The sequence below is a fragment of the Lineus longissimus genome, chromosome 16 (assembly GCF_910592395.1).
Source record: "Lineus longissimus chromosome 16, tnLinLong1.2, whole genome shotgun sequence".
In the NCBI taxonomy this organism is placed as follows: domain Eukaryota; kingdom Metazoa; phylum Nemertea; class Pilidiophora; order Heteronemertea; family Lineidae; genus Lineus; species Lineus longissimus.
This window is the reverse complement of record NC_088323.1, coordinates 754672-766587: the sequence shown is the minus strand read 5'-3', so window position 1 is coordinate 766587 and position 11916 is coordinate 754672. Positions and strand designations below refer to the sequence as shown.

Below are 11916 nucleotides of genomic sequence, written 5' to 3'. Positions count from 1 at the left end.
TATTTGGCTTACGGGACCTGCCTAATGTATTTCCACTGCTCAGCATATGTACATGTACAAGTATGTATGCTAAAGCAAATCCCACATTTTGACAATGCCTGTCATATTGTTCATTGACAGAACAAAGGTCTCGCTTGAGCAGATAACTCAAGCCGGCCTGGTTCAATGGGTGCCCGGATGCTGTTACGTCAAATGTATTGTCTTTGGTCATGATCGGTCGCGGTTGATTTGAACGCCAGTCGGTTGGTGTGTGTGAAGCGGAGAACATCGCGGGAACACTTTCTCCGATTTCAAACGTAAAAATGCCTTCAAATTTTCCGAAACAAATCAAAACGGCTGCAGCAGAAGGTAAGGCACAGTATCTATTCCTGATAAAGGTATGGGTTGGTTTCAAAGGGTTTTTCTTGTAAAAATAGTCATACAATCAAGGCGGGAATGAACTGCGCAGTTTGAAATTTCAAGCCAGACATGTTGAATTATGTACATCACTGCACTTCATGTACATGTTCAACGGCAATTTTAATTGCCATCCCTAATCAAATACCATTTGCTCAAAGAAACTAAAGGCGCACGTCCAAGTCATGATGGTGAAGATGGAAGTGATCATGTTAAATCTGCGAGATCCCATCACTGCTCTTCTATCCTGTGATGTGGAAATCTCCACTGAATTCATGAAGGTTTGTCTAATTATATGTAAATTGACGTAAACAGTTAACAGTTTTAAATTCAACAACAATTCATTTGGCGGCCACTATCCCGACTGTGGTGTAGCACCCGACTATAACTGGCATGAAAAGGGGATACGCTGGTTATGGATGTCAGATCGTGGTTCCCTGACCTTTGCAAACAATTTCACTGGACGTAACCCACGCGGCGACACCAAGGACCGCTGGCTGATCTATTGATATGTTCGCAGCAGGGTGTCAAAGTCGGAGAGAAGAAGAGCCACTCTTCTCTTGTAGGGGGTTCACTTGGAAGTGTTTGCATTTGTTAGCCTATAAACACAAGATTTTAATCCTTCAGTCTTGGGTTTGGCGGAGAGAACTAATCTTACATAAGTCCCAGAACAATATCATATGTCTTTATGGCAATATTTATTACTGGGACCCAGTACAGTGCCGTTCAATCCAATATTCCTGGGGCTGTTGGAGAGGCTTCTTGACTAAACAGTACCATTCTGCCCCCTCTAAGGCATACATTGGTAACTAATGAATTGACTGCGAAATGAACGCAGTTGAACACAATGTGAATAATTCAGTCTCGGTTTCGCCGAAAAGAAGGCGATATGTTACTATTTGATAATGTATATGATCATGGTAATTAGGAGACCCTGTGCATGTGGGTGTTTGATCCAACATACTTTGATGTGATTGGAGATGGAAGTTTGCCATAGTGCCTTTAAATGTGTGATAAAGACAGCATTAGTATGCTACCTGGTGCTATTCTGATGGACCATATTGCCAGGAAAACTTAAGTGGCAGGTCTCTATAGTCTTAATTCACGTTGTGATTGTCCAAGTGAAAGGTAAATCTTGCTGAAAATTTATTGGGAGGAAATCTTGATCTTGACGTTCCCGAGTTTGTCCTTTAGCTTGATCTGTCTTATGATTTCATGATTTTAAATTCAACAACCATTCATTTGGCGGCCACTATCCCGACTGTGGTGTAGCACCCGACTATAACTGGCTTGAAAAGGGGATACGCTGGTTATGGATGTCAGATCGTGGTTCCCTGACCTTTGCAAACAATTTCACTGGACGTAACCCACGCGGCGACACCAAGGACCGCTGGCTGATCTATTGATATGTTCGCAGTAGGGTGTCAAAGTCGGAGAGAAGAAGAGCCACTCTTCTCTTGTAGGGGGTTCACTTGGAAGTGTTTGCATTTGTTAGCCTATAAACACAAGATTTTAATCCTTCAGTCTTGGGTTTGGCGGAGAGAACTAATCTTACATAAGTCCCAGAACAATATCATATGTCTTTATGGCAATATTTATTACTGGGACCCAGTACAGTGCCGTTCTATCCAATATTTCTGGGGCTGTTGGAGAGGCTTCTTGTCTAAACAGTGCCATTCTGCCCCCTCTAAGGCATATGTTGGTAACTAATGAATTGACTGCGAAATGAAAGCAGGTTAAACACAAGGTGTTAATTCTGCAGTCTGGGGTTTGATGGAGAAAAGAAATCTTACATAAGTCCCAAAATTCACAAGATTTTCTCAACTTAGCATCGTTCAAAAGTCTTGAACAGATGTGCTGTATGTAAACAGTACAAATATAGATATTCTGATGATAAAAACACTATATTTTGGCAGCATTTTCCGCAAGTCGGTAGAGGTCGGGGTAGGTCGGGAATTAGTATAACCGAGTATTCGTTCTAGTTCTTTGATTTGCCGCTAGGGTTCCGTTACAGTCCATATAATGCAAGATGGCGTCATTGACCAGTTTGCAAAATGCGCTGGCGGCAGACCTTCAATCTCGCCCTTCCTCCTCAACGCAGGCGGTTTCGGGTGAAATGAGCCGCCCGAATAATTTGCAAAGAATTGCTCAGAAGAAATCACAAGTTAGAAACTTCTCACGTACAAAGAAACTTGAGAAATTGGCAGTTTATTCATCATGCAAAGTTAGTACATGACATTGTAATTTGTTTATACAATGAGGAAAACGTCATACTACAATGATTGTAGTCTACAATGATTGATTGTAGTCTACAATGATTGAGGAAAAGTCATTCTACAATGATTGTAGTCTACAATGATTGTAGTCTACAATGATTGTAGACCTAGTCTACAATGATTGATTGTAGTCTACAATGATTGATTGTAGTCTACTAACAATGATTGAGGAAAAGTCATTCTACAATGATTGTGGTATGACTTTTTCCTCCCTACCCTGTGGCCTACCTCACGATCACCACTGCTCTGTGACTGCCCACTTTCACTTTCAGGTTGCACTCGCCTCACCATCACTGATGCCATCACCAGTCGTCTCCTGCACTGGCACTGTCATTCACCAATATGCAAGAAGACCATTTGGTTAAAATTTACCATCCGCGATCTGAAATGATGTAGGTCTAGGCCTAGTTTGATCGCATTCAACTAGGCTAGGCCTATAAATCCATTGATGTCGGCATTGAACAGTGGCGCTTTATTCAACCAATGACCTTTTTGGGGGCGTTAACGGGGATTGTAAACTCATTCCACCGTTTGCTTTACAGACTGACAGGATAATGCAATGCTGCGGATAGACCGTCGATTATGTCAAACGGGGGATTCATTCACTGAGTTAGTGAGGGACACTCGCTCAACTCTGAAAAGTAACTCCCACCGTTTCCTATTTATAGGCTATTTATCTAATCACTGACTTGTATTGTTACATTGATGTAGGCCCTATGTCTATTTCGCAGAGTGACAACTGCAAATGCAACGGATGGAAGAACCCTAATCCTCCACCGACCCAATCAAGGATGGACGTATCACAGCCTTTGGCGAGTCTCACAGATCCCTGCAGAAGCTGTGGACATACCCTGGGTGGACACGTCTCTCATTTAGATGCAACAGAAGAAGATGAACTGAACAGGTTGCTTGGCATTGTCGTGGATGTTGAGAACCTTTTCATGTGTGTGCACAAAGAGGAAGATGCTGATACGAAACAAGTTTATTTCTATCTTTTTAAGGTAAGGCTCAATGGGGATGGCATGAATGTTACAGATTGTGGCAGCTCTTGAGGCAATGTATTGAAAAATATGTGATTTTCATTCCAAAGTAGGGAAGTCATTTTGGACGTGTTCCTTCTTTTCTTCCGGTAAGATATTGCAGGGGAAGAGTTGGACCAAGGCTTATATCACGCAACAGATTCAATCAAAGCATTCCACTCTAATTTCATAACTTGATCCAATGAAACCTAGCATAAAAAGAGGTTTAAAATACTTTGATATTGACAATGAGAAAACAACTATTATTCTTGTTCTGAACTTGCTGGTAATACCCTAATTGTGGAGTTTATGTTCTTTCAGCTCCTCAGAAAATGCATTTTAAACATGAGCAAGCCCTCAGTGGAGGGTCCTCTAGGAAACCCACCATTTGAGAAACCCAGCATCGCAAAGGGAGTCACCAATTTTGTCTTGTATAAGTTCGGCCATTTGAACCAGAAGGAATGGCAAACAATGTATGACCTTGCTAAGATGTTCCTTCACTGCCTTAACCATTGGAAGCTGGAGACACCGACAGCGCGAAAGCAGCATTCACAGACAGATGATGTGTCCGTGTATAAAGTCAATTATACGAGGTAGGTGAGACTTTTATAGCAGTCCATGAAATGGTGCAGAGGTGTAGGATGGATCCCGATATAAAAGTTAAAGATTTGCCAAAATTAACAAAAAAGCAAGTAACTTGTTTAGCCTTGATTTTGAACATAGTGCGAGGCAAAACATTCAGGGTTATGAATGTGTTGTAATCACTGGTCATAAAGTGCTCCTTTTTCTTCAAGATGGTTGTGCTACTGCCATGTTCCAGCATTCTGTGACAGTCTGCCTCGATATGAAACCACGCTCATCTTCGGTCGAACCTTGTTGAGGTCTGTCTTCCAAACGATGCGACGTCAACTTCTGGATAAATTCCGCGCAGAGAAGGACAAAATGCCGCCAGAGAAACGAACACTTGTCTTGACGCATTTTCCACGATTCCTGTCGATGTTGGAAGAAGAAGTCTACGGAACAAGTTCACCGATCTGGGATCCAGAGTTTACTCACAATCCAACCAGTGTACCAATCTCACCTCCTTCAACACCTGGTAAATATCTCAGCTGTGGCATTTTTGAGCGGTCCAACTTGGATTCATCACCTTGTATAAGCTAAATGTAGGATATCAAGGCTGCCTGAGGACTTTAATATGTCTGGTTTAGGAACTTATAATTTGAAGGTGCAAGATTGCAAGAAGAACAAATCTGTATAAGAGAGATTGACTTTCCATTTGCTGATTCATCCAGACTCCTTTTTATGTGCAGATTTCCTTTTATCCACTCTAGATAGTCTCTCTAGTGCTGCCCCTGGTGTTAGCGGCTTAAATCGATTCAACACGACTGTGTCACAGGCAGCTGCGGCTGCTGCAGCTTCGAATGACTCGTTCACCTCTATCAATATCAGCCCAGGCCTCATCAAGAGGGTGCCAAAAGTTGAACCAGGTAAGATAAAGTCCTTAAAACTAACTCGAGTGTATTTTAAAGAGCTTCACAAGAGCTGTCATAACAGAGTCATCACAGAAAACAGAACAAGTTGTTGACTCTATTCCAAACCCAATTATTTGTTCATGTTTTAGTGTCTTAAGATGAGCTATTAGCCAATGGAAATTTTGAGTATTAGGGCTTGAAAGAAGTGTTATTTCTATCAATCATCGAATGACTTTTCTTTCCACAGGTGAGAAAAGAAAGTTGGACTCCACGTCATCAGTGACAGAGGACTCAAAGAGAGTGAAGATTGAAGGAGACATATCAATGGAGGTTGTCAAGGAGATTGTTTCAACAATCACCGACCCTGAACTAATGTTGGGGCCAGAGGTAAATACCATGCTTCACTGTTCATATTGAAGAAATGGAAGCACTTCTTGTCAATCACACTTCAGTGATTGGGTCGTCGTACTCGTAAACCAAGCATTGCCATGCCCTTTGATGCTATGCGAAGGTAACCAAATGATATGATCATTTAGAACGTTATGGTTGCCAATATAAGAATGTGTTTTCAACTTCAGCCCAGTATCTTTCATGTCCATGCTGCAAGAGATGAGGCTGCTCGCCTTGAGGAGAAGAAGGGCAAGATTGAGTTCCATGTCATCAACAACTCGCTAGTCAACCGCCCTAACAAGCAGACGATGATGTGGCTAATAGGACTACAGAACGTCTTCTCACATCAGCTGCCGCGGATGCCTAAAGAATACATTACAAGGCTGGTTTTTGATCCGTGAGTTTTTCTTTTCATAATGGTTTGCACTCTTAAAACAACTGCGGCTATAATGAGCAAATTGTAAGAAATTGTTTGCTTTTCCTCAAAATTTAATCTATCCTGATATAAATCATACCATCAGAAGGTGGTGTCTTGGAGCCTCCCAGTGAATGGTCATTTCAGTTGGTTTCAGGGGAGACAACTGGGTAGCATAATGACTAAGGTCAGCTGATCATGCTATTTGCCTTGAATATCTAACAATATGAACCACAATCTTTCCTCGTCTTTTTTGCAGAAAACACAAGTGTCTCGCCCTCATCAAAGATGGCAAAGTGATAGGTGGCATTTGCTTCAGAATGTTCATGTTGCAAGGTTTCACAGAGATTGTTTTCTGTGCCGTCACCTCAAATGAACAAGTCAAGGTAGTTTGAACTCAGGCCGAAGGATTTGTAATATATTGGGTGAATATTGGGAAGTCCAGCCATCCAGTCCAAGTAGGGCAGAGGTGAAATAGACAATTAGTGGTGATACTCTCGACTTAAAAAAGTATTGCTGAAGAAGACGTCCGATCAGACCTCAAGGGAACGAATTGGTCTGTAGGAAACAAGTGATTCTCCCCTTGTTATTCAAGCTGTTTTCATGTTGATGGTGTTGACTTCTTTCCAGGGCTATGGAACACACTTGATGAACCATTTGAAAGACTATCACCTCTCTCAAAGTATTCTACACTTCTTGACATATGCCGACGAATACGCCATTGGTTACTTCAAGAAACAGGTATGTTATCAATTCATGATCTCAACCATCACCTCTCTCTTGATATCCTCTATGCTAACCTCAACCATCACCATCAGAGGATCGTGAAGATACGTAGAATAAGGAATTAGTAGCTAACTTCTACTTGGGATGTGGTCTGATATCTTTTTGTGGAAATACTCCCTGTGGTCTTCTATAGTGGGTAAACCTAGCTCTTCATGGTTACATTACATGTATTTTCAGGGGTTTTCCAAAGAGATCAAGCTACAGAAGTCTGCCTACTTGGGTTATATCAAAGATTATGAAGGTGCTACTCTGATGGGCTGCGAGCTCAACCCAAGGATCCCTTACACAGAATTCTCACAAGTCATTTGCAAACAAAGAGAGGTAAATTCATCAATAAATGTTGGTCCATATTCATAACATGAGCTGGAAATTCTAACTGTCTCTGTGCAGTACTGCATAACAGCTTGACCATTGACAAAACTTGTCCTTTTACATACCTTGTGCCTCTCAACATCATCATTGCATGTTTGTTTTGTTTCCAGATTATCAAAAAGCTGATAGAGCGAAAGCGGGATGAAATCCGCCAAATCCGACCTGGCTTGACCTGTTTTCGTGAGGGTGTTCGTCAGATTCCTATAGAAAGCATTCCAGGAGTTCTGGAAGCAGGACTAAAACCCGAGCAATTGAAGGAGTAAGCACATTCCTTGTAATTACAGCTCCTTTGTTCTTGAGTCTTCGGGTTGATGTGAGATAAGTGTTAATAGTGGGTGTTGCTCTGCCATCTTCCGTGAAGTCTTGGTGGTGTATACAAGTTGCACTGACCAATTCACCTTGACTGTCAAGACCAGAATGTTGCTCTCTCTCAGCTTATACAGTATCATGATTTTATGGCGTGGGAAAGTTTGATGTTTTACTCTACTGAGTGTCTAACTTGGACACAAATCATTTAGTCTTCCGTCTTTCAGGGACTCGCCAGTCGACCCTGACACCCTGTACAGCATACTCAAACAGATCCTACAGCAGATTAAGAGTAATACCAGTGCGTGGCCATTCCAGAAGCCAGTGGACAAGTCGGAGGCTCCTGATTATTATGAACACATCAAATATCCAATGGGTGAGTTCATTACCTCTTTCTGAAGAGGAGTGCCCTACGTTTGTCTCCATTCTCCAAGACATTGATTCCAGTACAACTCTTCATAATTTGGATGTAGGTGATATAGATAGATGTAAACAATAGTAATGTTATGTTCATTTTCTTACAGATTTGAAGACAGTCACTGACCGACTTAAAAATCGCTACTACGTCCACAAAAAGCTATTCATCGCTGACATGCTGAGGATTTTCAACAACTGCCGGTCGTACAACGACCCGGACACGGAGTATTACAAGTCGGCTAATTCGCTGCAGAAATTCTTCGAGAGTAAGATGAAGGAACTTGGACTATGGGACAGGTGAAGTTTGGAAGGATGATTGACTTTCTACCCTGATCGGGACTAGTGCAATTTGTGTGGGACACAGCATGTGTTTTTGAGAAGTAAAGAGAAGTGCTATAACGAAATAATGTATATTTGTGGATGTTGTTGGCTATACATATAATCATTTGTAAGTACTTTCCTTGATGCTGTGTTGATGCCTGTTGGGGCACATAGGCCTATAGGTCTTTTTTAATGGTGCCCTTCATCCAGTGTTGACACAGTATATTGTATATAAAGAAACTGCCTTTTGTTAATAAAACAAGGCAAGGTATCTACGGCGTTAGTTTTATTCTTTGTACCCCCCCCCCTCGCAGACATCCTCAGAAACGGACCAACATCAGTAAGGTGTGCACTGACCTAAAAGGTTGAGACATCATGAAACCTGTCCAACCTTGCTGGGACATCAGTACTGACTGAAGATACAAAAGGTCACAACCAGTTGATAAAGACTGGAACAGCCATGTTGATATTGGATATGACCCGAAGACCACATGCATGTGACACCTGCCCTGACAACCAGCAATACACTGAATAGGTGGGAATCAATTCACATGGTCGGCCTTGAACGGCCTGGCACCGGCAGAGCCAGAGGTGGGTCCGGAGGTACCAGTGAGCATGGAGGTATTATTAATAATACCTCCATGCAGTGAGATACATTATGCACCAAAAATGCAACAACCATGGTACACCGCTGGCCCACACTTGAGCCTTTGCCATTGGAGGCAGACCACTCAGCAACCTGCGCTTTGCAGACGAAATCGACCTGATGGCAGGTGACTTGATCAGGAGAACACCAAGATCTCTCTACCCGGGTCAAAAGAAGCAGTGGCGCCTATGGTATGGAAGTCAGCACCCCCAAGAGCAAAGGAATGGCCACGATGTGGAACGAACGAGACACTCCTGGCCACCAGAAATAGATGGAAGCTCAACTGGTTTGGACATGTATGCCGACACGACTCGCTTGCACAGACAATCTTCCAAGGCACTGTCGCTGGAGGGAGGAAGACCAAGGAAATGTGGATGGACTAACATCAAAGAGTGGACCGGCCTCACAACACCTCAACTTATTCCGAAGGCCGAAAACAGACCTACTTGGGCATGCATCACTGCTGCCAGCTGCCATGGTGCCCCTACGACATTAGGTCATGGGTCTCAGTGGTAGCTGGTTGTAGAAGACAAGAGCCGAAGACAGACCGGGAGAGATCTCCCGGCAAGTATGGAATGGTGAGGTCGACATCCAATCCGATGGCAACACCTTTCCACCTCTGCTTGAATGGCCGCCATTGCCGTGAATGGCCTGGATTAGGCCATTTCATCATATAAGACATTTGGGGCCTCCTACTACGCGAAAGTTTGTGACGTGGTTTATGATATAGTTTAACATTTTAGTTGAAACCTTTTATTTCAAACGACATACGTTTTCGTTATTTTATCCCCATAGTGAGTACGAATCTGTGGCCGCCGCCATTTTCAGTCCTATTACATGACACAACATGGGAGCTATTACTGGCAGAGAGATTACGTGTATCTATGAACGACATGTCAGCTTGGGAGAATGGGTGACAACCTCGGCTCCTCAACAGGCGCTTGTACATTTTTCTGTACACATTGCATATGCTAAAGTCTGGGTTCAAAGATGGCCGCGGCCATGAGAAACATGTGTCTTGAAAATGTCAAATGTGTTTTCTCTGTTTTTTTCAGTATCTAATGCATTGTTAGTGACTTTTCTTTTTTCAGGTCATAGTTGAAATATCTGTTCGTTAGCAGAGGTAATAGTAGAGTTTGATAAACGTGATGTTGACGGAATAATATGATAGGATTTGCCGCTCTCGGCCGCAATTTTCAGAATAGGCTAGGCCTTGCCCTTCGCCCCTTGATGATGCCTTGATGGAATGATGCTGGCATGCAATCGCAACATAGATCTGGCTATAGACGATAGTAGAGATTAACAGTCTATTTATCAGTTAGGTTACATTGCTCAATGCCCGATGTCATTGTCTTGTGTATTAGTATAGTAGGCCACTAACATTTCAGAGGCACAGGCCTAGTCCCAGCATGCAGCTGCAGCAACAGCAGCCCCATGGCCATACCGTAGGCTTGGGTTATAATTCTCTTAGTCGTTAGTCAGCCCACGTCTGACATGAATTCACCTCTCTGAATCATGGGACTGTGTTGCATGAGATGATCATGATCATTGATGATGATTGACAGGCCTATGGCCAGTATGGCTATGACATGCTGATTGCACCATCAGATGAAATGTCAAATGATGACTGGGCATGACGATGGCATCTATTCTCATCTCGGCATTGGCTCACTCTAGACTTCATTCTTCTATCATCTTCTTCCCATAATCAACATCCCATAGACATTTTTAGGCCTAATATTTACTTCTATCTTGTTGGAATTTCATTCTGCATGCTGCATGGACCACTTATCCCATCCACTCCACCTCATTCCATTGGCATTTCAACAGTGCACTCAGTGAGTAGGCCTAGGCTGCATACAGGCCCAGTTCATCATGTTTTATCAGACATGAGCCAGTGCAGGGGCCTACAGTGAACTGAATGTCCATTCGGTTGGTAATTGATATTGCTGTATCTGATTTGTATCTTCTCATTTCAGATTCACCTTCGAGCCCACAATGACAGAGGTCAGATCAATACAGAGGTTAGATGAGGTGGTGGTCAACAAGATAGCTGCTGGTGAAGTTATCCAGCGTCCAGCCAACGCTCTGAAAGAAATGATAGAAAATAGGTGTGGTATTCTTTTTGAAGTATCACTATCAAAAAGTCCATCTCATTGGGGTGCTGAATATATCGGCAAGTGATCAGGGGGGCTGGAAATATTTGCTACATTGTCATGCCACCTGGGTTGCTAAAGCAGTGAAAATCTTGAGAGCTCGGGTCCTGCGAATGAATCCGGTAGTTAATCAAGTCATCTGACAGGGCCGGGATGCTTGTAATATCAGGAAGTCCATCTAGGATGCTGCAGCTAACCAGGCATACGATATCAGGTCTGGCTATTTGTCCTTGATCCATGGTCATTATTTGAAATTGTGGCCATAAGAATGACTTTGAATGTGTAGCACAATACCTATTATTTATAGTAATGGTATGTCTTTCTTTCTGTGGGTTTAGAAATTGTGATCAGTGTAGTTGTTCTGTATCTTTAAAATGCAAGTGTTGTGTTTAATTTCATGTTCAATCAAGTATTTACAATGAGAGTCAATTGGTCTAATTTCTAATGGAAGTGATAAGTTGCATTAATGTCTTGTTTAATTATAAACTCAGGTATGAAGCAAAATCATTGAAATAAGCTTGGATTGAGAAGATTCCTTACATTTACGATGGGTTGTACAATATGCAGTAAAAAATACAATATGACAGTGTCATCTCTTTGTTTCAGTCTTGATGCTAAAGCGACCAGTATACAAGTAACAGTGAAACAAGGTGGATTGAAGCTCTTGCAGATCCAGGATAATGGACATGGAATTAAGGTTGTCACAGTGTTCACATCATCTCTCAAATCTACTTGAAGTACAAACTGGGTGATTTTTGGGTTGGCAGATGTGGGTTCCTATTTTTCATCTCTTGATGTATTTTCAGTTTCTATGGTTCAATCCTGTAGAAAGCTCCCGAGGCCCTTGCAGTGAATCCAATCTTGGCAAGCCGTAAGAATGAATCTTGTGCATGCATTCTGGCTTTAACATGATGTGGAATGTCAGACTGCTTTTAATACTGAGC

General features: G+C 42.4%; 2 protein-coding genes across 8 annotated transcripts in view; both read left to right on the top strand.

The window, feature by feature from the left end:
• The first annotated feature begins 237 nt into the window (after positions 1-237).
• LOC135500679 (histone acetyltransferase KAT2A-like) lies at positions 238-8409 on the top strand. 4 transcript variants are annotated; one of them, XM_064792288.1, is made up of 13 exons: positions 238-348; positions 3404-3673; positions 4013-4284; positions 4486-4787; positions 5002-5178; positions 5411-5550; positions 5742-5950; positions 6228-6354; positions 6599-6709; positions 6932-7075; positions 7237-7385; positions 7660-7808; positions 7957-8409. In XM_064792288.1, the coding sequence occupies exons 2-13, from the start codon at positions 3464-3466 to the stop codon at positions 8148-8150; spliced, it is 2184 nt and encodes a 727-aa protein (XP_064648358.1). In that variant the 5' UTR covers positions 238-348; positions 3404-3463; the 3' UTR covers positions 8151-8409. The 4 variants fall into 4 exon arrangements, with proteins under 4 accessions (XP_064648358.1, XP_064648356.1, XP_064648355.1 ...); XM_064792286.1 differs by lacking the exon at positions 238-348 and adding an exon at positions 2426-2620 and having other exon boundaries at positions 5023-5178; XM_064792285.1 differs by lacking the exon at positions 238-348 and adding an exon at positions 2426-2620.
• A 1402-nt stretch (positions 8410-9811) lies between these two features.
• LOC135500238 (DNA mismatch repair protein Mlh1-like) overlaps positions 9812-11916 on the top strand; it is a 65592-nt gene continuing 63487 nt past the window's right edge. The window contains exons 1-3 of one of the 4 annotated variants that reach the window (XM_064791547.1): positions 9812-9884; positions 10796-10927; positions 11579-11669. In XM_064791547.1, the coding sequence (XP_064647617.1) occupies positions 9841-9884; positions 10796-10927; positions 11579-11669 (267 nt within the window). In that variant the 5' untranslated portion in view covers positions 9812-9840. Of the gene's footprint in view, positions 9940-10795; positions 10928-11578; positions 11670-11916 lie in introns of all 4 variants that reach the window. The other 3 variants (XM_064791548.1, XM_064791549.1, XM_064791550.1) reach the window with 3 other exon arrangements.

What these genes read in the sequence shown, in the direction of transcription:
- LOC135500679 (XM_064792285.1), top strand. Translation starts at nt 2,426, where the DNA reads ATGGCGTCATTGACCAGTTTGCAAAATGCGCTGGCGGCAGACCTTCAA. An exon ending in TATAAAGTCAATTATACGAG is followed by an intron (nt 4,285 to 4,485) that starts GTAGGTGAGACT and finishes TTTTTCTTCAAG; the next exon opens with ATGGTTGTGCTACTGCCATG. An exon ending in CCTCAAATGAACAAGTCAAG is followed by an intron (nt 6,355 to 6,598) that starts GTAGTTTGAACT and finishes ACTTCTTTCCAG; the next exon opens with GGCTATGGAACACACTTGAT.